General features: G+C 39.0%; 1 protein-coding gene across 2 annotated transcripts in view; it reads right to left on the minus strand.

The window, feature by feature from the left end:
- Positions 1-24,599, minus strand: part of LOC107187619 (flocculation protein FLO11-like) — a 47,993-nt gene that overhangs the window by 17,665 nt on the left and 5,729 nt on the right. For both annotated transcript variants that reach the window (XM_015575761.1, XM_015575760.1), the window contains exons 3-4: positions 20,168-20,239; positions 5,404-5,806 (exon numbers count right to left, since the gene is read on the minus strand). In XM_015575761.1, coding sequence (XP_015431247.1) covers positions 5,404-5,806; positions 20,168-20,239 — 475 coding nt within the window. The remainder of the gene's footprint in view (positions 1-5,403; positions 5,807-20,167; positions 20,240-24,599) is intronic.

Below are 24,599 nucleotides of genomic sequence, written 5' to 3' on the forward strand. Positions count from 1 at the left end.
TTTTTTTAATATACAGACACCTACTTTAACTATACTTTGGTATGTTCAGTAATCAGTGTACAGTAAGACGCATACTTGTCGAATAACAATCTACCAAATTGTGCTACCATTGATAATTCATTCAAGATATTTGCATTATATTATATCAACAAAATATTGAAAGTATACCGAGAAGAATTCAAGCAATTACAGGATGCAAAGGGTAGCATGACGAAATATTGATAAACATAATATTTGAGAAATTATAATCGTTGTTGTATGTCAGTGAAAACATAACAATATGTTTTGTAATAAAGAAGGTACCTACTACTATAAGTGTATTTTTAAATTCCATTCTTGATCAAAAGTCAAATAAGTGGTAGGTTGAAGTGTTCATAACAATTTGATCACCCACTGTATAGTTAGCCCTACGCGAAGATCACGTAGCCCGACGCGTCACGATACGTCTTCGCCGGTCTCTCACGGTAATGCGACGCGGGTAAGCGAACGCACCGTGCACGTGCCATTCACCCTGGACACGTGCACCGCGTGAATGGATAGCAGCAGACTCTGACTCTCTGCCTCGTCGCCGCCACTGCCCGTGTGCATCGAGAAAAGAGAGAACGGGCAAGACGGAGTCATCGCGGAGAAGGGGAGGGGCGAGGGGGAAGAGAGAAAGGGTGAGCGAAGCAACAGGCTGACACATATCGGACGAAGAGACTGAGGAACGGAGACAAGGAGAAGAAATGCAGACGAGGAAAGAACAGGGAACAAGAGGGGAGCGTACAAGCATAGATTGGCAAATTCATTATAATCTAGATATCTATTGGGTTGTTCGGAATGTAATTTAGAAATACCAATTTTTATAATAAAATGATACTTTCTCTTAAACGGGTACACACTTGGCAAACAATTATTTAATTCTGTTAAGCGTTTAAAGGTCGGGACAACGATCTTAGATACTGCTGCTCTTCGCTATGTACAGGGTAGATGATATACAAGGTGTCCCACGTAAGATCGAATACTCAAATGTTTTTATTATTTTTAATGATATGAGAAATGGTTCAAATACAGTTTAAATGGTTTCAGAAGGGGAGTACCGTAGATGGAACATTTATTTTAATGGTCATTCTTTTCGAATTCTTTTTTTGTTGCTGGTATTTTGTTGTCAGACAGCATGTACTTTTTTTTTCATCATGCAGGACGTGTTAAGGTGAATTTAAACATATCTTACCTATAACCTTGGGATGAATTTGAACATTCAAAAAATAAAAAATTACGAAGCATAATTTTGAGCATTGTCAACATAGAAAGTAAGCTTACATATAATCCTAATATTATTTCAAAATTTCATTATGTTTTCAATGTCACCCCAAGGTCACATGTTAGACATGTTTGAATGCACCTTAACATATGCTGTCCTACCTTAACATCTCCTGTGATACCTTACATGCTGTCTGGCCAAAAAATACTGGCGACCTAAACAAAATTCGAAAAAAAAAAAATGATCATAAAAAAGAATATTCCCAACAATATTCCCCTTCTGAAACCGTTGAAACTGTGGCTGAAACATTTCTCATATCATTAAAAATAAAAAAGATATTAAGTTTTCAGTCTTAGGTGAGACACCCTTATAACGGACTGACTTGAATATCCCGCTATTTGGAACCAAGAGAGTTGTTTTTCGTTCTGCTGTGGCAATTGTTTAGGGCATATATGGCGAATTAATTATGGAGCGTTACATGGTTCAACACAAAGTAATCATTGTCAAAACATTTTGTAAAAATAATTCGTTGATAACTGTGACTTGACGTAAGTTGAGTTAATATTTCGGTCGAAATAACCTGTCGAGTATTTTTAATATAAGATAATGATTTTGGGAACATTACACAGTTCTGAAGTTTGGAGCATCGTCTGTTTATCTCAAATATTTATATTGTAATTATACCTAGACTGCAGATATTTATGCAAACTTTCACTCTGATAGTCTATTTTACATGTTTTAGACTGACAGAAGAACATAAATTAGGGAGTTCATTAAGGTAAAAATAAAGGTGAAACATCATTGATCTTTGTTAAACTTTTTGTTTTATTGTGTTTCACGTATTCGTATGTTCTATGCAGTAGAACGTCGATTATGCGAACTAATTAGGGACATAAAAAATCCATTGTGACAAGCAGTGTGCTTAGATAATCAATCTCGAAGCACCAAAGTTGAAAAATATATCATAACACAACTAGGAATAGGACACAATTTAGGAAGGTTGATGTTCACCGTCTCAAAAAACACGCGGTAAATTTAATGTAAAAAATGAAATAATCTTCGATACGTAGCGTTGTATTTCTGCAAAGAATAAATATTCGAACGGTATCTATTTCTTCTCGCATTTTCGTTCATTTTAGTGGAATATCCGAGGCATGTTCAGCTTTGCAATTTAATAAGATAGTACATGGTCCCGACATTGCTTCATTGGTGCCATTATTCTCTTCAACAAACATAAAGGAAACAATATCATTGTCGTCCATAATTTTAATCAATTTTGTAACAAATTTATTTACAATATCAATTCCAAATTTCTTTCATGCGCCCGATTATTTTTATCTACTTCCACAACCACTACTAATTATTGTCATAATTGCATTTTTCATGTCACATGCAAACCTCTGAATTCGCTACGATCGATTACAATTTGGCCTGCATTATTATTTAAATCATTGCATAGCTCACCATAAACTCGCTTACGATTAATAAATGGTACATTTTCCCATGATTCGCCTAACATGTAGACCTAACTTCTTACATTAATTCTTTTCTAAAAAAAATCTAAGCCTCCCAAGATCACTGTAGTCGGCAAATAACAAATATACAAGTTTCAGAACGTACACAATTTTAGCATACGACTTTTGATGCCATAAACACACGACTCATCTTCCATTCCGATATAATCGACGTTCTACTGTGAATGCATAAGATCCGCAGTCCAATGATATAAAAAATAATGAAAAAGTTGCTGTAGAACTTCTATCTTTTTCTAGAATGCATTACGTAGCAATTTAAGTAAAAAAGAAGGAGTTTGTATTTTACTTGAACTGTACGTTCAAGCTGTACGATTGTAATCTGTATTAAATGTTTTACACTTTACCATTCATAAGAGATTTCATTGAACAAACTTATGTCCTGGTAGTTACAATTTTGTATGTCTCCATTAATTGTGAGACTTATTGGGACATATGGTCCCATTGTAAAGGACTAATGGGGGACTGTACATCCCATTTTCAAAACTATACTTAATCTATTTCTCTACATATTTGAGTGTATTACAGACCATAACATTATATTATAGAGTTCATCGTTAAAGAAAATCCGTTTCGAAATTGATTATCTGAACTTTATCCTTTCGAAATAATATTAAGTTGTACCATATGAATTTGCCATGTCTATAGATCGACACGAAAACACTTATTTTTGAAAATATAAATTCTATTCGACTGAACTATACGCCATGACGATTAATAGTTTTCTTCAAACGATTTAGTATTTTCCATATTGAATTTTTATAAAAAGTGGCATTTTCTGACTGCATAAATTCTTCAAACTCTACAACCATTGACTCTCGTTTAGGCAATGTTTTCTTTTTTAGAAGCAGCTCAGGATACCACAAAACGTGATCTTTTGTCGGGGAAACATCTGGCGAATGTCGTGACTAACGGAAGGCATCATAATTTAATTCAGCTATGCCCCGATTTAAATTCATATTAGAAAAGTATATTCAAAACTGTTCCATTGATACCATATTGTTTTGTCACGTAGCCAAACAATCACGATAAGAATTCAATAATCAAAAGAGATAAAGAAAGATGGTAATGGTACAATTTCTGATTAACACAACAAACAATGTAGATCATATTTAATTTACTACTACCGACAATTTCATTTGGTACGACCTGAATACATGTACGGTCAGTTTCCCAAAATATATGACACTTCCTCGTCTTATCTTTGGGAAGAAAAAATTACTGAATAAATTTTATACGTCAATCTAATCTCGTCCACCTTATGCCAGAACCATGAATGCGAAAATTTTCACCTTTTTATTAAAAATATGTGTCGAATGACATTTTTTGTTCCTAACTTTACGCCAAAATGGCAACATTCTTTAATATTATTTTGATATCTTTTTGTATTACTTTTGTATTTTGAATCACAGTTGCTGATGACTTACTGATCACCCTGTACTTCTGTGTGATTTCTTTCTGCTGTTATTATACCAGAATCAAAAATGGGATTGATGATTCTAATAAATGTAATTTATGATTTTAAATAAGACACTAAACGAAGAGGGGGGGGGGATAATAAAAAATTATTTTACAGTTACACTTAAATCTGACGTAAAAACCGATATCTGTAAGAAAATTTCAAAAAATTAAATCTCCAGAATTATCTTATTACATCTTCCATTTAACTATGACTTCCCAGTATCGATCAAATCCGCACATTTATGGTTCTAGCATAAAGGGGACGACATTAACCCTTCCATTCTCACTGTAGCTATATGGCTACGTATTCTACTAAATTATGAAATAAAATATTACTACTAAATAAATCCTCGATGAGTATTCAAAGGCTCCTCGGTACTGACAAGGAGATCCCCAGAGATAACGCTGACCTTTTAATGAGGAGCGCTCATCGAGGATTTACTGTATCGTGTATTTTTTCCTATCTGTGAATATATAATACTTTTTTCTGGTTTTGTATATATGACACGATAAAAATTTTGATATGCTTTTAAAGACTTATCGGTAAACTAAGACATTATTAGCCCTTTGTTTCTTTCTTTTGATTGAATTCAAGTGTTGAGTATTGTTACAAATTGAGTAGAAACTTACAAAACTCTAATTTCTTTCAAATATTTCAGGAAGGTTTAGTCATCAAAGGTAAGAAAAATTGGGATTTATTATGTATAATAACATTATACAGAGTCCTCTCGATTATCGTCTGGCTTGTTCTATACGATTATTGTCCAGGCCAGTGGTAGGGGGAGGCCGTGGAACCTGTCAAGCATATACTTTGTTGCCCCTTCGTTTTTGTTTCCGAGGCTCAGGCATCGGGCAAAAAAACGAATTTATGAGGGTCTAAAGCATTTCTTCCTATAAGATATCCCGACGCGGACCCGAATTCGGGACAATAATCAAGAGGAGTCTGTAATGGGGATTATTATGTATAACTGTGATAAAAGTAAAAAAGTTGCCGAGTGGCAACGAATTAAAAGTGGCATTAGACGGTTCCAAAATGTAAAAATGTTTGCTGTGAATCCTTGATATATTATATAATGTACACAAAAAAGACAACAAAATACTCGTTTGGTAATTTTCAAATAATCTGAGAATGAAAAGGTTAAGTAGAAAAGACAATGGTATTCTTACCCGTTTCGGTGCTTCTTGCTGTCGTGGTTCGTTTCAACGTCGACGACGAGATTGCCGGCGTTCTGCTGCGTGTGGTTCGAATTGTGATTCTCCACGTACGGATTATGCGTGCTGTTGTGATTATTGTGATGATGATGGTGATGGTGAAGTGGCGGCTGCTGCTGCTGCTGTTGTTGTTGCTGTTGTTGTGTTGGTGGCGGCGTCGGCTGTTGTTGTTGCTGCTGTTGCTGGTGTTGCTGGTGATGAGGGAGATGATGGTGGGACACGGTGTGAAGGGCTGTCAGGTGGCTCGGGTTTGCTGTCGCCGAGGGTGGTGTTATTCGCGTGCTCGAGATCACGGGACTTCCTCTAGAACCTGTCGAGTGATTCCCGTTCGTCTTGTTATTTTCCAGCGGCTCCTCCTCTGGAAAAAGTAAAATTATACTTTTATAAAAATACCATTTGAAATACTCTCAAACTCAATATATTTGGGGCCGGCGAACAAAATTTGTTGGGTTTTTGGCGTTAGGGTAGACAAAGGTGAATCGGATCAAAACGATTCGTAATGATTAAGGATCAACAGCTAAGTGAAATTGTTTAATCTGCACAAATCCTCCACGTATCGAAATCAAGCGTGGAAAACACTTTTCATCAGTTTGACCACGTCAGCCGGCTTAAAACTTGCATGAATTTTTTGGTCAATAGCTGCGATCCGATTACGCGCCAGGGCTGGAGATTGTAGATGTAAAGTTTTATTTTAACAAATTTTTATATTATATGGAATCTGCTCTGTTCTTTCACTCACTTGGGACATCATCCTATCGATAGATTTATCTCAAATTTTGATTAAGTTTTGCACAGTTTTTCACACATTCTGATCCAGATTTTCACAGATTTAACGGTTTCACTGATTTACAGAGACTTTGATCAAATTTTGAACAAAACTAAAGAATCCAAAAATATTCGACACACTTTATGGAAAGAAAACTTATTTCTCTAGGGCCTTTGACGGACTTTTGGAACGCTGCAAGCAGTGTCTTGAGAGGAGAAGCGTTTCTTATAAAGAATTGAATTAATAAAATTTGTTTATGTGCAAAATTTATGTTTACATTGAATTATTCCGGGAACTTACCGGCGAAACCGTGTACATTCGTGAATACTACTGTCAAGAAACTCTAAGGTAAATGATCAGGTGAGTGGTTCTCTCTACGAAAGGCGCTTCACAATGCCGAACATTTTACAGCCGGTAATTGCCGAGCACAGTTGGGCGATCGCGAAAGTTTCATTCTGGTAGGCATTCATGGAGGCACCGCAATTCCTTGCGGTCTACGATGCGAACGACAAAAGCCCCCCCCCCTTTGCCCATTCTATTCTACGCCTGAACCTGAATGGCTACGTTTCTCGCCTAAGATTAGCGGATGCCTCTCTGGAGTGGCGATGGGTTCGATACGTGCCGCAGTCTTGGCAACCATAACGTCACGCACACAATTGTACGCACACGTGAACGTCAAGTATCGTATTGTTCCATTCAGAACACGACGATTTTTGCAGTCTGAATTTTAGAACCCAAGAGAACATCTTTGGTCTCGGTAAAAAAAATGCATAGATTTGTTCGAACCCAACGACAAAAAGGTTAGTGTATAAACTGTTTGTTTGAGATTTCAAATTATTCCATTGACAGAGATATCCTGAGAGGTAACAAATATTATTGTATTAGGTTGTCCTAAATGAAACTGTCGGTTCAATGGGTCGAACAAAAACGCACCTTCGATACGATAATTGTGATTCATAAAATAATAAGTGTCCACCATTTGGATCAGTAGCTGCCTCTTAACCTTCATCCGGATAGAATAGCCTCTGAGGTTCTTCTATTATTTCATAATGAAAAATATAATATATACAATAAATAATGGAAAATTTAAATTTATTATTTTACAAAATAAATTAACTAAATTAAAAGTCAAATATTTTAGAATTATTAACTTCAGATAGTCTGTACTTAGAGCCTCTGAGGGTCTTCTTCATTCTATCCTGATGAGGGTTAATGAAAGACAAAAAGGCATATCCTATTTATGAGATAATTGTGATTTCAAATTGTATTCATTTTTGAAACGCCACTATTTACTTTTTCTTGATTAGGAAATATTGAATTTCTTAAAAGGAACTGCAGATCACATTTCCACAAATGAAAAGGCTTAGCAGACGTTCAAACGTTACCGAACCGTGTGCTCTCGAACGACCGAAACGTTTCGCTACTGACGATACTACAGGATTCGCAATTTTCGCGCTCGGATCTCCGCGCCATTCGTCGCAACGCTATAAATTAGCGGGAGCACGTGTACGCACATGCAGCTCACTCATTCATGTACCACCGAGGCGACTTGGCAAAGCCCTGTCGCATAGCTCGACGCTTCCTAAATCTATTTCGGGCTTAAAGACGGCGTGTACGGTACCATGAGAACAAGAAGCAAGAAAACGCGCCGACGATATACAGGGTGCAACAAAAGTGTTGTAAGACCGTGAAATGGGTCACTTGTGATGTGATTTGGAACAAATTTTTCCTTGACAAAAATGTTATCCGAGATTTTGTTAACGAGATATTAACGAAAAACTCCGACTGTAATTGGTCGGGTTTTTTTTTGTTAATATCTCGTTAACAAAATCTCGGATAACATTTTTGTCAAGGAAAAACTTGTTTCAGATCATCTCACGAGTGACCCATTTCAGAGACCTACAACACTTTTGTTACACCCTGTATACAACTTGTATTCGGTGCACGCTTGTATCGGGTGCCCACTCGCGACGAGTAACGCCGAAACGTGCCCGCTCACGACGAGATAATGTAACCGGTGAGTAACAAGTTTTCCATGGCTTTATTTCATTTGTTCGTTATTTTGTTCCGTCGAGAAGTTTAAAATTCAACTTAGGAGTTACCTTAACCCTATTGGGTTTACGCGCGTTATGCGACGACCGGTAGTTTCGTGCGATTTGATATTGAGTTGAATTTTGGATTTTAATTCAGGCTCAATTTAATTTGTAGTAATGTAATAGTTTACTGAACTCTGCACGAGGGTTAAACGAATTCTGTTACGAATCCTGTAAATTATCGACAAATAATTGGATTTCTTTATTGTTACAAAAAAGCACACTTCTCGCGTTGTAAAATGTTGATCAACACACAAAGCATTTTTTGTGCTGCATCAACCATCTCCAAATCTAGATTGAGACCCTATTGAAGACTTTTCTAGTTACGTGATACAGTGTTTATAAGTCGAAAACTTACGAAATGCGAACAAATTATTTTAGATAATGCGTCAAGAACGTTTTTTTTATTATTGTACTTCTTTTTCAATATAGACATTCACGAGTCTTCCTTAAACGTGCATGACTGTGTGGATGGAATTGCAGATCCAAAATACTTTTTCAGACTTGTACAAAAAATTACTTATATTTGACCCTCAAAATGAATACATCTTTAACAATAGATCTTCCTAGTGAATTATTCAGTTCCACGTTGCGAAAGAGACAGGTCTACACCTTTGGTTGCCAAGGTGTTTAGGTAGAAGTGGTTGACCATTGCCATAAACTTCCATTTATAAAAGAGTTACATTAAAAATCATTTAAAGAATGCCTCGTTAATGGTTTTTGAACTCATGTAAAAAAACATCAAGGTGACTTTTATATCTCAATAAAAGAAGAAAATAACAAAAAACTAATTGTTATATTGTACCCCCCCCCCCTTAACCGTATAACTTTTCCTTTTCAAACAATCTACACATAAGTTAATCTGGTAGAGTTAGGCGATTCACCCTGTATAAGATCACGAAATAATATTAGGATTACTGTAAATTTATTGTCCAGCCCATAAATCAAATTTCTGTAAAAATAATCAACAAAAAACAGTGACCTACTTATCCATTCAACAAATTTGTTCGAACATATTTTTCCAACATTTGCTAAACGTTAAATCGAGCTGCGACGAATATCTAGATGTAGAACCGGCATAAATCAACCTTAATTTTCCATTCAAATGATATGTCAATCAGTTCAACGCGGTTCAACTGGAATTTTTCTTGCAAACATTCATACATTCACCGTGTGTTTTTTTTTCCACGCGCAGAATGCATAATACATGCCTCGTATACCACCACACGCGGTGAATCAAATTGGAAAGATCAAACCGAGAGATTATATCTGCTGGAAAGGTTGTATTTTGAAATTTAATATAAATACATTATATTTATTTTCTTAACAAACTATTCACAAAGAGCAGTTATATTGATCTCGAAATCAACATTTAATAAAAAGTTTAGTAGTTAGAATAACAGTTTTATAATTTAAGGAAACCGATGCTTCGATTTCCAAAAATTGTATTTCCTACACAGTTTAATCTGAATAAATGGACGAAGAAACCGACGAAAACTACACGAATGTAGATTGTAAATCTATTTTAATTTCGGATTTCAAACCATCCGTTCATCCGGTAGGATGCCAGAAAGTGGGAGGCACACAGTCCGAAATCGACGCAACACTAATCGATACAATATATTGTTATTAATTGCTCAAAATATGTTTCTTCTGAAAAGAACCACTGCTCAAATAACTGTTACTAACTCTGGAAATAGCTCTGATCATCCTAGCATCTGAAAAATCCTTTCAAGATGGCGGACAGAAGCTTTCGAATGTACAATTTTCTACCGAACTGTGTTCCTTGCAACTTTATTTTGTGGAACAAAAAGTAGTCATAATACAACCTGTACCAGATTGTTTTTGGGCGAAAAGTTATGGAAACTGATGGCTCGAGAAGCAAAACATTTCGAGCATCATTCCTTTCCGCCATCTTGAAAAGAAGATTCTAAGAGCTCTTCAGAGTTTGTATAACTTACTTTATACTCTGCATTTGTTCAGGGGGAGTTACTTTAAATAATTCACGACTAATAATAACCAATAGGTATCTTCGAAAAAAATTAAATTTACTTTGGAACATTTGTAAAATACATTTCGCATGACATGATTGCTACAGACAGGTTACGTCGTTCACGAGCACTTCATTAATTATCACAGAATGAGCAAGCACTGAGTCACGGTATGAATAAAGGCTTTTATTAATTATAGTGGGATGACCCATAGGTGATCCCTATCCGTTAATTCAATCGAGGGTCGCACCGATCTGAACTAGAACTTTTAATCGATCTATTTATACCGTCAGATGTTTCGCATAAAAGAATCACAGTAACGAAAGAAAGGAGAAGCGAATTTGAATATTTCAATATTTTACACGACCATCATTCATTATTGTAAGAAATGTCCCGTACGTCGGATAGACACCAAATTTATGGCACAGAGATAACTGAACATCTGCAGGAGAAACTATTAAATCCTTCGCGAAAGAGAAACTGCACTGTTGGACTGAAGACTATCGAAACAGGCAAACCTGTCTGTCTAGACTCTCGACGTACGTTCGAATGGTAATTCCACGTGACGAGCTAAAACGGACAGGTAGACGAACCATCGTGACCATTTCCTTGTCTGCCACAAGAAACAGCACCAAAATATCTCTGTTGGGATTGAAAATAGGAGAATATGTCCAAGAGAAACGGTGGTGGTTTAAACAAACTTTTTGTTTGCTATTATTTTCGAGGTTATTTGAAGGCCATCGATATTTTCTTAAATAGCATCATGTGGCTTTAACTTCGTAGTGTTGTAGCTGATGTCAAGACGAGTTTAACGATCTAGTATACTATGACCTTGAAATGACCTTGGATTCAGAAATCCAGGTTCGATCAACATAAATATTAACATGGAATAGTATTTTATTTAGATTAAATGTTTATTCAAATTAAACATTTAAAGCAGTGATCTTCTGTAACGATACATACATTTCATCGTTTTTTAAAGCTATGAAGTGTGGTTTCAATTTCAAATATTCGAATCAATTCAAATTTCAGTGAGACGATACACACGTTGTCGCTACGAATGGAACCTGATAGTTTGAGAAACCAAACTGAACACGTTAATGTTTCCGTTGATCCAACCCAGATTTCTGAGTCCAAGGTCATTTCAAAGTCATAGCATACTAGGTCGCTGAACTCGTCGTGACATCATCGATGACCTTCAGGTAACCCTGAAAATAACATGAGACAATAACAAAAATAAAACTTGATCATGCATGTACTTTACGCTCAAAAGGCACTTAGGTAACCGGAAAATTCAAATTTTTTTTTAATTTTACAGGCTTGAAGGGGATCTCGATAGAAGTATCAGATATTTATTTTCTTTTTGTTACTTTTTGGTTCATCGAGATGAAAACGCCCTGTTTTCTATTTTCCTGTATAAGAACTGTCGGAAACTAACACCGAGCGTCGGTAACATACACGTATAGTGAAACAGTTGTTCAGAATGATGATCTCGACAATGTAATTCAAGGTCACTGAAATCGGTAAGGGTGTCAAACCTCTAAATAATTACCAGAACTCTTGAAGCTCTACAAAACTGTGCATTGGAATTGTGTAAAAATTTGTTTACTCGTTTAAACCAACAAATTTTAACGATTTAATTGCACAGTTTTACAGAGCACAAGAAGAATAAAATAGGAAAACACGTTAACCTTTAAGGGGTGTTTCCACCATAAAGAACCGAAAAGTATCTAAACAAATTTGTCCGACACTTCTTCCAGAATCCCCAACAAAATTGCGAAGTGTAAAAAAAAAATCGAAATTTTCCGATTACCTTGTCAGTTCCCTTGTCAGTTGACAAACGACCCATCATCCGAGGATGAGACGTTCGACAATCGAATATTTTAGGGGACACATCGTAAAACTCGATCGTGCTCGTATTTAAAGTTTCGGCCAATCGAGGCCTGCGCTAGCTCAATCAATGGTCCTGCTGTAACGCGAGAACCCAACGTCCAGCTAAAGAATATTTATAGTCTGTGCGTGCGTAACCACTTTAAGTCGAAGCATCCTCGATGCCGAAGAAGAAAAAAAGACACGGCTCCTTTTAACGGCGTCTTTCTCGAAACGGACGCCTTCTTTAACGGGGCCAGCCTTAATTGCGCTTCGCAATTAAAAAAATCGCGGGAACCCTTCGTTAATTGTTCCAGCTATCGATAACCGCACCCGATCGTTCGGGCCGTGCAAGAAATCGGCTCGCAAAATGTAAACGAACCGCAAAAGCACAGCCTAACGTCCCGTGGAACATAAAAGCCAAAATTCGGAAAAATCCAATGTTACTGAAGAATGGAGCAGAATATGGTCCTCTATCAATAAAACAAAAATACATGACATAATTTAAGATTTCTATCAACCCACACAAAACATCATAAACAGGAAGGAAACAATCATTATCCCCAGGCTCTGAACTGGACACTCTAAAGTGACATGCGAATGCTTAACCCTCGCAAGACGGTGCCTGGGTCTAACTGCCCCAAGTTTTTAACTGCTCCATAGAACACATCAACGTAGAAATCGAGTTAGAGTTAACACTAGTTTATATTAAGTCGTATCAAAAAAAAGCAGGTCTTCTGTGTACGTAAATATGTTCAAAATGTAGAAAGCATAGGGGTCCTAATGGACATAGACACCGCTGCTGTACGGACATTAAAAAGTATCCGCCGTCCGAGGGTTAATGAAAAAAATTGAGGTTTTCTAGTGTACTCCATGTAACACTAAAATCACGACTAACCATCTATTTATGAAATACTGAAGATTCCTTATCCAGAGGACTTAAGTCAGACACGGCCTTAAGAGAATATATTGCATTATCTGAAAGACGCTAACCTGTACCACAAAATCTGATTACCCAACACTGAGCCTACCATACTTTAGCGTCAGTAATTACCTAGATGTAGATTCGACGTGAAATGAAAAATAAAAAAAGAAAGATTTTATTGAGCCTAACACGCGTAGGAGCAGGTGAGAACCACAGCCTTACGTGCTTCTACGACAACCTGACAACCGAGTCCGAGGCTGTAAAAATAACTTGCGCGTCAGGTCTAGAACAAAAAAGAATGGCGCCTAGCCGTGAAAATCATCGTCTGAAGTGGATACGCTCGCGGTATCACTTCGAACCGATGCGTATTTCTTATTAAATCACGGGTCAGGTTGAATCTCCATTATGATTTAAAAGTATTGAACGAACATAAATTATTTTTCGAACTGTTTGAAGATTATAAATCTTTGTACTTACCGTACAAAAATTGTCAAAAAATCGCACTGACAAAAGTATTTTTTAAATATTTCACCGTGAACCTAAGATTATTTCGTGTCCTGTACACGATACTTTTCAATATGTTTCCTAAAGAAGTACGTCTTTACACTAATGGTTTTGATATTCGAGTGACTGCTTACACAGTTGGTAGGGCACATTCTTGTGCAACAATAACAAATGGCACAGTACGTTTCCGAGAACGTAAACAGAAATAAATACAGTAAACCAGACGACACGGATAGTGACTCTGTCATCATTTCGGTCACTGTACATGTTTTTATTAGATCCAATTTGAAATCGTCATCACGTGCCAGACACGATATTATAAGGCGAAGGGGTTAAGAACCACTGCCCTGTACACGTTTCGCCACGAGCGGATTCGCCAGCGACCCGGTACCGTAGAAAACTACACACAAACGATGACGGTGTATGTATGTACCCGTTGCGGGCAAATCGATGGTTAAGTGCAGTGTCACGGCCGCGATACCACGCCGAGGCGACCACGTGCGGCGAGATAACGGGGCGGGCAAGTGGGGGACACGTTCCGTGGTGGAACATGAAATGGGAAATTCGCGTGAATTACGAAGAAGGGGGGGAAACGCAGTTTTCAATAGTCGCACGCAAGATTGCCTTGGGTGTCACGCCAAACGTGGCCGGGATTTATAATTAGAACGCAGCCCCGTGGACCGCGCGAGAATTTTGCAAATCGAACGTGCAAACTGAAGATCGAAGTGGCAATGAGAAATCCAAAGCCTGACGAACTGACCTACATGTCGATGATTAAACTCTGGGGAAGAAAAAGAAAAATTTTCCTCGTGTTGTCAGTGACTTAAGATCGTGATTGTCGCATTACATCTTCGTTTTAGCTGAATTGGCTGAGATTTTCAAAATAATCGAAACTGTTGAAATTTAACGTTTGCGGGGATTTGAAGTCGGTACTTGCTACTTTCGTGTTTTTGTTACCTAAACTCTTCTTAAAACCCCTTTGTGAAATTTTGTTTACTCTCGGGTTAGTGATTTCCGAAAGAAAGAACGAAATAAGTGATTTTATTTTGTTATACTGATAAATTTAATTTTTGCAGTGTTTAACTTAATACACAGGAATTATCGATGCCTGTTTTTTCAAACTTTGCCGAAACAGCTACTGTGTACGTATAAAAATATAGAATCTAGGCTTGTCATTTAACTCTAGAACTACCAAGCAAGTCAAAATGACTTGTCAATACACTCTTACAACGACGAATAAAATATTATGACAATACATTTTCTCAGATCTTTTGCACCTTTTTATTACGATATGAAAGTGAAGAAATTAGTCAATTTCTAAATTACTAAATTTCTAAATTTTCAAAAGTTTTTCACGTTTATCCACCGATCGAAGCAAACATGCGTTTATCGTCGGTAGTTCTAGTGTTAAATATAATATCGTTTTAACAAGACTAGGTAAACTACAAAGTAAACACTCTCTAATCGTAAAGCCTGAATCAGGTATCCGAGATTGTACAGAGAAATTACGAAATAAAATTTTGTATTCCTTATCCTACACGTGCAACACAAACGGATATAAAAAATGCAGAGGAAAATCACACGTCTGTGAAGTGAACTTCAACATGATTCCAGCAATCGCATAATGGTTTCCGCTTTTATTCGTTATCAGTACTGTAGTCGTACTGTGAAACGTAATTTGCTCAATAACCATTAATAAATCAATCGCCTAACGATATGCATCGTGCAAATAGCTCTTTCCGTAATTTCGATACATCCCGTTAAGTGTAAAAAAAAATATTGCTCGTAGTTTGCGATAGCTGGAATCAGAAACTGAACGCTGATAAGAACTCTGCACAGTAAACAAAGAAACAACGTTTGAACGAAAAACGTGCTGCAAGTTCTCTATGCAAAGGGTGTCTTATAAAAATCGAACAGATTCTCGAAACGATTTAAAATACGAAATAATATGTATTATGTACAAAAAGAGATCGATCATTTTAAATACTGAAGATATTGCGTTGTTATTATTGCAGAAAACAGTTTACAGCTTTTGCCACTTTGTTTTCTGCCATCGTTTCAAACAGAAATTATACACAGGGTCTCCCATGCGTTCTTATCATTACATGACTATACTATCTACCAGATTTTTATTGTAATTCTGAAAATATAAAGCACTGATGGAACACGTTGAAATATAAAAAGAACGTCTTAAATTTGTTCAAAATGTGCAACTGCGCCGACTCGATGCGGTTCTATACGCAAGTCCAGTGACACAAGAATCAAAACATTTAACCGATTACCCCTTTATCTGCGAACATTTTATACTTATCTTGCTCAACTCGAAAGTAAAACGATGAGTCCAATATCGTTAATATAATTTTCAATACTAAATACATATACATATAATCGACAGAATTGCATCATTAAAACATTAACCGCCAGACCGTTACGCCACCAAAATTCTGCAAAGTCACGGCTATTTTTCTTAATGAAACTGTATTTTATAAACTTAGATTCATTACAGTAATTATTAGTTTGACATTAAAACTACCAGAACTGGTTAAATGACCAGTTTTATCGTTCTATTTCTTACCCTTTTCAAGGGTTCGTTAGGTTTAGTGTTAATCTTCTTGGCACTCATAGATTGTCTTTTAACACTTTGACTACCACGTCACCCTAACATGGGTGACATGTGCATTACAAAGAGAGTGGATCAGTTAACCAACGTTACAAATTTTTTGCGTAAAATTAATATCGCAATATAATTTAAACCCAGACCAACAGCCTCTATTAACTAAACCCATATATTTTCGACGATTTATTATTTAAAAAACAAAATACAATGTGTCTGGCTACGTACGGCCTTTTCCACTGTGGCAATCAACGCGTTAATTGTGAGCCACAGAATTGTGCATAGCCTATACATATGTGGGTAAAACGGTGGTCAAAGTGTCAAGGAAGACAAATAAATAGCAATGGCGACTGAAGATTAAGAATAAAAGAGAACAGTTCGTATTCTGTGAACGACTATCGAAATCTGAGGACACTGAACTATTTTTCGATCACAAATATTTACGCAGACGTAATGAAAGACGAATGCAATCGGTTTGACAATTAACAAGATTCAACATACACTCCCTATAACAGCATCGCTCGAGACTAACAATGGGATTATAGAAAGCAATGGGCACGATTCTACAATCGTTTCAGTAGCTGCTGGTTCGTGTCTCCCTTGTTGCCTCTCGCCCGTTTATCCCCCTGAGTGAAGATCTACGAAAACAGTAGAATCACTCAGGAATGCTAAGTCAACGAAGTGGAATTACAAACGGAGTTTATTAAAATTATTATTCAAACAAATAAGAAATAGCGGGTAAACCCGCCTTCTTCGATTAATTTATGAAATGTCTGAAGACCAGAGAAAATTTCATCCTCTTTTATCGTATCCTAAACCACGTTCAATGCTACAGGAAGTTCTAGTCCCATGGATACCGCGCAAAAATCTACGAATCTCTAAGGAATTAATGAATTCGATGACAAAGTAGATGCTCCAGTGAATGAACGCGTGCCAGTGAATAAACATTATATATAAAAATGAGTAAATTAAGTTAATAAAATAAACAAATGATTAAACATTTTTTCAATTCCTTCTTTCACATTACTTGTGCTACTGTACCATAAACACAACAAATAGGACTGCTATTATAAAATTGCATTTCTTTAAAACAATTGCAAAGTAAACGGTTAAAAAATATTTTTTTTATCTGAAACAATTTTTATTAAGTACTCTTATGTCTCTACTATAAGCACCCACAAAACTGATTTTTCTCAGTTTGTTAGTTCAACAGTTGTGACTTATTAACACTATATTCGAAACAGCTACAGAATCAACAATTTTGAAAATTTTCAAAAATCCTTCTAGAAACGTTTGTATACCACCAAAGACTACAACATATACAAGTGTCCAGAAAATTCGAAATGTTGCTCGAAAAAGTGTCCGATCTCGCGGTGGAACGACCCTTTTTCAGTTCGCCGGAGTAGGAATAGGAGATCTGGGGGCTCACCGAGCAGATAGTGCCGTATCCATTTTTTCTTGGGCGGGGGCGGCATCCAGCTGCGTACCGGTTCGTCGTTGACGACCACGCCGATTATACCGACGACCTGCGTCGTCGGCATCAGCCGCCGGCTATTCGCGTCTCTGAGCCCGTTCACATTGTTGTTCGTCTCGTGACCGACGTCGTTGATCGCGCGCTGCGCTCCCGCCGCCGCCGCCGCGGCTTTGGCCGCGTTCAAATTCATGCGGGGTCGAATCACCACTGTGCCATCCGCGACCAATAGAACTCCCATGTTCCCAGCGCACTAACTTCTCGGCGTTATTGCAACGCGCGTGGCTTTGGCGTACGCAATAAACCAGACGAAAAAAGAGCACACTAGACGAGGCCTATGCAGGGTCATTCGAGATACACACGCACGCACGTACACATACCACACACACACACGACGACTCTGATACACTGGAAAGAAAAAGACGCGTTACTTTGCTCCACCGCCTCTTCTGTCAACACGTTCGCGGAACAGTGTCCAGATCCACTTATTATCTTCTTTCGTCCACGTTCTACTTTACGATCCTCCCAACGGGTGATCAGAACCGTGAGCTAAGAATCGTGACAGTAACTGGGATCGAATTTTCTTTCGACGACATCAGGGGGGAGGGGGGACAAGAACTAGACACGTCGAGAAGATTGCACCAGACGAAGAAGTAACAGGCGCAGCTCGACGTAATTGCCAACGATATAGATTCCCGGTAGGTCGATACCAGAGAAACTTTCTTCGATACAAGTTCCCGAGTGTACGCACGGTTACAAGGCACGGACACACACGGCTACCTTCGCAGAGGATCTTTTTTCGTTAATATACTCGGGTCCGAGGAGACACGAAGGAATCGAGGTGAATCGACAGGTCTCGTCTCGACCGATCCCGATGTCCGTGCACGCGTAGCCTTGCGACGCGACCGATAAAACTGTCCCCGTGTAGGACGCGACAAGCCCCGACCGAGACTACTCTAGTCGAAAAGAAGTGGGAAACGGATCGGGAATGCGAAGCGCGTGGAAAAGAGAGAGGGCTGCCGTCACAGTTTCGCGGAAAGGGGAAGGGGAGGCGCGGTTACGACGAATGAATACGACGACGAGGTCGCTCGTCTGTGTATACTGACAGGGAAGAAGAAAAAAAAAATCAAGAACTTTCGAAACACTCGCGCGACACCCGTGACCTACGGGATCTTAGCGGATCCATTTGTCCGATCTAGACGATCTACAATCACGTTCCTCGACAGCGACACCCCCATAGACTGTACATCGAGTTATTCCTCGAGTATACGAAAATTTTTAATTATTATTCCCATTTGTCCATTCTGTATCAAGGTCTTCGAATAATATAAAAGAGCACCTGAGTGTACTGCACTTCATTCAGTAGACAATTCTTCACAATCTTTCTACAGTCATTAAAACCTCGTATCGAAATGTCCCAGAGGACCACTGTCCTGCCGTATGGACGATCTGTAGATTGCTACGCAATTGTTTTTTTTTTTCGCTCTTTTAATTCAACGGATAATCTCACTAACGTCTTGTGTAATCGTTACTGATAAAACAGCGTCTCGAGTATCGACATATGTCTGCATCGACGTGCAACCTCGACCAGCGACCTTTCACGCGTGTATCCTACCGATTGGACTGCGCGTCGTATTCTTCTCTGTGAAATTACGTGTTTACGGTAGGTACTTTGAGCGAAAAGAGGCAACTGTGTCCCCGACAGCGGACGTGTTCGATGTGTATCGATAAAACAAAATCCTCGGGATCGTATTACCGATCGTGGGACGCGGACAATTCCAATCGACGAAGCAAGGCTGATGCTCGTGCCGCGTGAGTCGCGGGTGCCGACTGAAATCTAAACGTAAGTGCCACCGCCTCCAACCTGAGAATGACGATCCCCTGCCTCCCTTGGCCCCCCACCCCGCCCCTCCGCGACGACACGAGCACGCCGCCAGTGGCGACGGCGGTAGCGGCGGCGACCAATCCCCTCCCGCCGCCACCGCCGCCACCTTCCGTGACATCTCCGTTCTCGCGAGAACTGCCTCCAGTCACCCGTGACACTCTGTCCTTCTCGCCCGAGGGAACGGACTCCGTCGTTGGTGAGTATCGCCCCCCACCCTTCTCTTTCACAGGTTTACCTTCACACGTTTGAAATTCGAAACTTGCTGCTCTCGTGAATCGCCCGCGTTTCAAAGCGTAATCGAACCTAAGAAAATTCTTCGTTTTTTCGTGAGGAAGAAAGGAACGATTTTTTTTCGTTCGTTAGTTTGCGGATTTGTTTGGAGAATAATTCCGAAGTATTTGTTTAGTAAAATAATTTTGTGGTCCAGAATTAAAATTTAGTAGCTTAGATGGCCAAAAACAGAAGTTTAAAAAAAATATAAGAAATTATAAAGAAGTGATCTGTAATCGAAAATATGTGACCTACTGGAATTTTGTTTTTCCTTTGGATACTACGTTTAAATATTAACGAATATTTTTAAATATTATTGTAGCACACTTACCGTCAATAATGAGCATTTTTTCTTCGCAGAATAAGTCATCCTGCTCTGTGCGGTCCCTTTTTAGTTTGGCACCTGAAACACACATAACAGATCAAAATTAACTAAATGTCCAGAACCAAAGAATAAAAATATCTAACAGTCAATTTTAAAAATATTTTTAAATATACAAGTTCCTATATCTGAATGCGACAAATTTTTTATTTCCTTTTTTTCTCAGTATGCAATGTCACCTGTAAACCACCAACTGTGACAACGAGGAAAGTAGTAAGCGGTGTTGCACAGTGACGTATTTTTAAATATTCATGGTCAAAATTTATTAAAGCGTAAGACATCTGGTTCTATATCCACAGTTAATCAGCTGATAACATATTTGAAGATAATGACTGTCTTAGTAAATACCTGCAAAATATGATCATTTTACTTGCAGATATGAAAAAATACATGATACTAATATTTTACTTCGTAATTTAGATTACGTAGCCATATGACAACAGTGGAAATGAAAACGTTAAAAGGAACTTCTAACATTATTTTATATGTCACAATTAAAAAATCTGGCAATAAACCTGCGACTCTGTCAGAAAATGAATTTTTATAAAATTCCGTATAAAAGGGACTTTAATATTCCTATTCCATTTAACATCTTAATATTGATACAGGCATCAAATAAAGTTTTAAATTTTACAAGTGAAATAAAGTAAGTAATCTCTGTCCGCCATTTTTTTCAGTTTATAAACACTAAAAGTAGTATTCATCCTCAGGATCTGCCCTTCAAAATAATATTCGAGAAACAGGATCACTTCCAAGATGTACACATACACTATAAATCTTAAATCAAATATCTCTTAACATAATTAAATTCCTTTCGAATGCATTCCAACAGTGAGTCGCAACTATTGCAGCAATTTAATTACACTGTTCAGCAAGTCCCAAAATGATGAAACTAAACCTAATGTTTTGTGTTAATTACAGGTTGCTGAACACAATGTTTGTTTTAGTTTTTCCCCTACATGTCACAAAATCTAGCTTTCTAGATATAAAATTCTGTGGGACATGCGCGCAATTGTATAAGACTTGGCTACTGCGTCTGTTCATTGGATTCCGTTTCTACTTACTACCACGAATGCACGCGTTTCAGATTACTTTTCAAAGTCGATTTTCTCGAAAACGAAGTCTCATATGAAAAAATTGTATTCTACATTTTCGACTTATTCTTTCGTGACAATATTAGATAGACCCATGCAAAAATCTTTCTCGGCATGAACTTTTCGAAGAATGGTTTATAAAATTGTCTCAAATACTCCCAAATGAATGTACGTAAAAAAAGCCTTTTACATATATTCATTTGGGAGTATTCGAGACAATTTCATCAAGTTTCACCAAAATCAAAAGGTAGAATTCGGAACCAGTTTTTTCAGAACCGCATCCTTATTATTAATAACGCTTTAACCATAACTCACTCTCGTTCCAAAAGAAAACCGAACACGTAAAATAAATCCGAAATTGGTATTGGCCGCGTTTCCAAGATCTATCGTCCGTCTGGGTCGACGGCGGTGGCGACGGCGTCGTCGATGCGCAACACGTCACCGTTTTCGTCGCGTCTCCACCATCCTTCTCCCTGATCCTTCCTTAGATTCTCTTGGACGCATCTCTCGGGGCCGCATATAGACGCGGCTGAATCCACAGGTCGATAAGGTATGAAAAATTGAAAGAGGCGCGTCTCCACGTGCTACGGCGGTGGGGATGGGAAAGGGTATTCCCCTAGGTCAGCAGGGTGAGCGGTAACGACAAGACGTCCGTGTGGAGGTGGAGTGGGAGGGAGAGGAGGAATCGCGCCGGGGAGCTTCGTGTCGCTTCGTCTCTCTCGCTCCCTATCTCTTCGGGTCAGCCCAGGACCCGGCAACGTCGCAATTGATCAGGACGCCACGCGGCCGGACACGCGTGGTGGGGGTTCGCCGGGGACAAAGCGCATGCGCACTCGTACACAGCTCATTTACCCGCGTGCTCGTCGTCCGCAGATACACACAGAGTGCATTACGCTCTCTGCTCCGCTTTACTTTCTTATTATTTACTCCGTCCTAGACAGGTCCTATTTCATTTCGTCTCTCGATCGTTTCGATCGTTATCCGACTCGGTGCGGTTACCTCATCCCTCCCTCGTGCTGTTGTTTTGGTTAGTGAGTGTACACCGCCGCGGTGTCCCCTTTCGAAAGATTGTCCTATCATTTTCCCAATGTACTTCACTGTCGACTCATTCTCTTCCGGACATTCGTCATCTCCTTTTCTTCCTCCGTTGAACGTTGTTGCACACGAGGCTGGCTAATCTATACGACTTCCCGGTCGGTGTAACGAATATGCTGACAGTGACTACGAGTGGGTTAGCGCGCCGTATGCTAGTCACGAAATAGTATACAGCGAGATAGCCTGATGCTATGCAGCAGGAGTGGTATGGAGATACTAGGCGGTCGATCTCGTGCACCTGGAGTTCCCGAATAGTGAACCTGTACGGCACTGATTTAAATGCCGGCGCACTTCGGCGAGGGGATGGGATTCATGGGGGATTCCGTGGAGCTTACCCCGATTATGATATCGATATTGTCGATATTTAATTTTCCGATACTGTTTTAATGAATGCTACATCGAGGACGTGGGTATCTTGAATAAAAAAGACTTGGCAGTTAAGAGATTTACCTCTGATGAAATCTCGAGTCGATTACACGCGCGCAAACCAAGGAAATTTAAACGCTCAAATTGATCTACGAGACACCCTCGTAGGATTTATCCCTCGTACGAACGCGTGTGCACGCCACGCGTGTTATGAAGTTGTAAAACTGAATTGTAAACCATCATTTAAGTACACGATAGACAGACTTAAATTATCCGTTAACGCGCATTGCCTGTTATATCACGCACTGCCGTGCCAGCGAGCACGCGCAACGCGGTAACAGACCGGATGCGCGGAGATAGGGAGCGAATTACAACGTTTAAATCATCCGTATTACGATCGTGCTCGTGTGTGCAAGACCGGTACTCAGTTTTCGACCTGACAATTTATTACTGTCCTACCCACTTCCCGACTCGTTCTCGTATTTTTTGTGCAAAATATCCTGTGGGATATTTCTGGCCTTTTTACTCTGTAAACAAATCTGATTTTAAATAGCGTAAATTTAGACATTTTTAACATATTCAGGATGACGTGATCCAACGGTAAACTACCGAAAAATTCTCCTATCTGCTAAGCTGATTGCCATAATTGAAAAAAAAAACCTAAACAGATGGCCGTTCTTTTCGTCACTTTTAACCTTTGTGTGGAGAACCAAAATATTCACGGTTATTTAGCAATCGGAATACTATTCTGACAGATTAGATAAACATAGATAACTTTACTTTCATACTTTTCCGAAACTCTTAGCTTTCCCTTCCTATAACATACCAAGTGCTGTTTTAGACAAGAACATAAAAAATTGTGAAAGGAAATTTAGAAATGGGTACGTGGATACCCAGGTACCCGGTTGCCTACACAAGGATTAAATCCGTTAACAATACTTGTATATCATTGTCAAAAATCAGAATAAAATGAACGCTCGTAGTGAATCATGGAAAATTCATTTTCAGCAACTAGTATCGTACCTCTATTTCCATGATATTCACCTTCATTTCGGGTTTCATCACGAGGATCGCTGAATGCAGTACGAAGTCGCTGTAACGTCTTCGTTTACACACGATCCCCTGGCGTTCCGCTGAACACGAACCCCGATTTACAATGGAACTATCATAAACGGTTAACCATTCGCTGCCTGATGCCGTACGAAACGGAAAAACCGTGTTCGCGTACAGCTCCGTGTGTATCCGAGCGCCTAATTACGCTGGCACAAAGAGCCGGCCCCGTTATACCCATACAACACCGTAGGAAAACAGAATTCACCGCTCCCCTGTGTTCCCCTGAATATCCAACACTATCGGCGATTCCCGTGGAAAAGTGGCATACAAAATGTAATGCATATTCGATACGCGTTTGCCGGCTCACCTGACACACGTTTACAGTCGGGGGGGGGGGACGTCGACGCGCCACACAGGACCAACGAAACGGGAAGATCGATCTGACCTGTATCGTGTGCATTTTTTTTTTGTTGCCTTCCTTCCTTCCGGGGACGTACAATACGCCTCGTATGGTTAGCTACGTGTGTGCTTCACCCTATCCCCCCCCCCCGCCGCCCTTCCCTCCGTCGACAACTCTGTCCGCTACCTTTCCCAGTGCGCACAGTGTACAGCACCAGGCACCACGGCAAGAATCGCCGATGATCGTGACGATTCGCCGCGGCGATAAGTCAGATGCATGCGTGATAATGACAGAAGGAGCGCCCCCGTGAGCTGCAAAGAACACGAACACACTGATACGAAATCGATAGAAAAAGATGAAAGCACGCTGAAAG

This window comes from Dufourea novaeangliae, unplaced genomic scaffold (assembly GCF_001272555.1).
Source record: "Dufourea novaeangliae isolate 0120121106 unplaced genomic scaffold, ASM127255v1 scaffold89, whole genome shotgun sequence".
NCBI lineage: Eukaryota > Metazoa > Arthropoda > Insecta > Hymenoptera > Halictidae > Dufourea > Dufourea novaeangliae.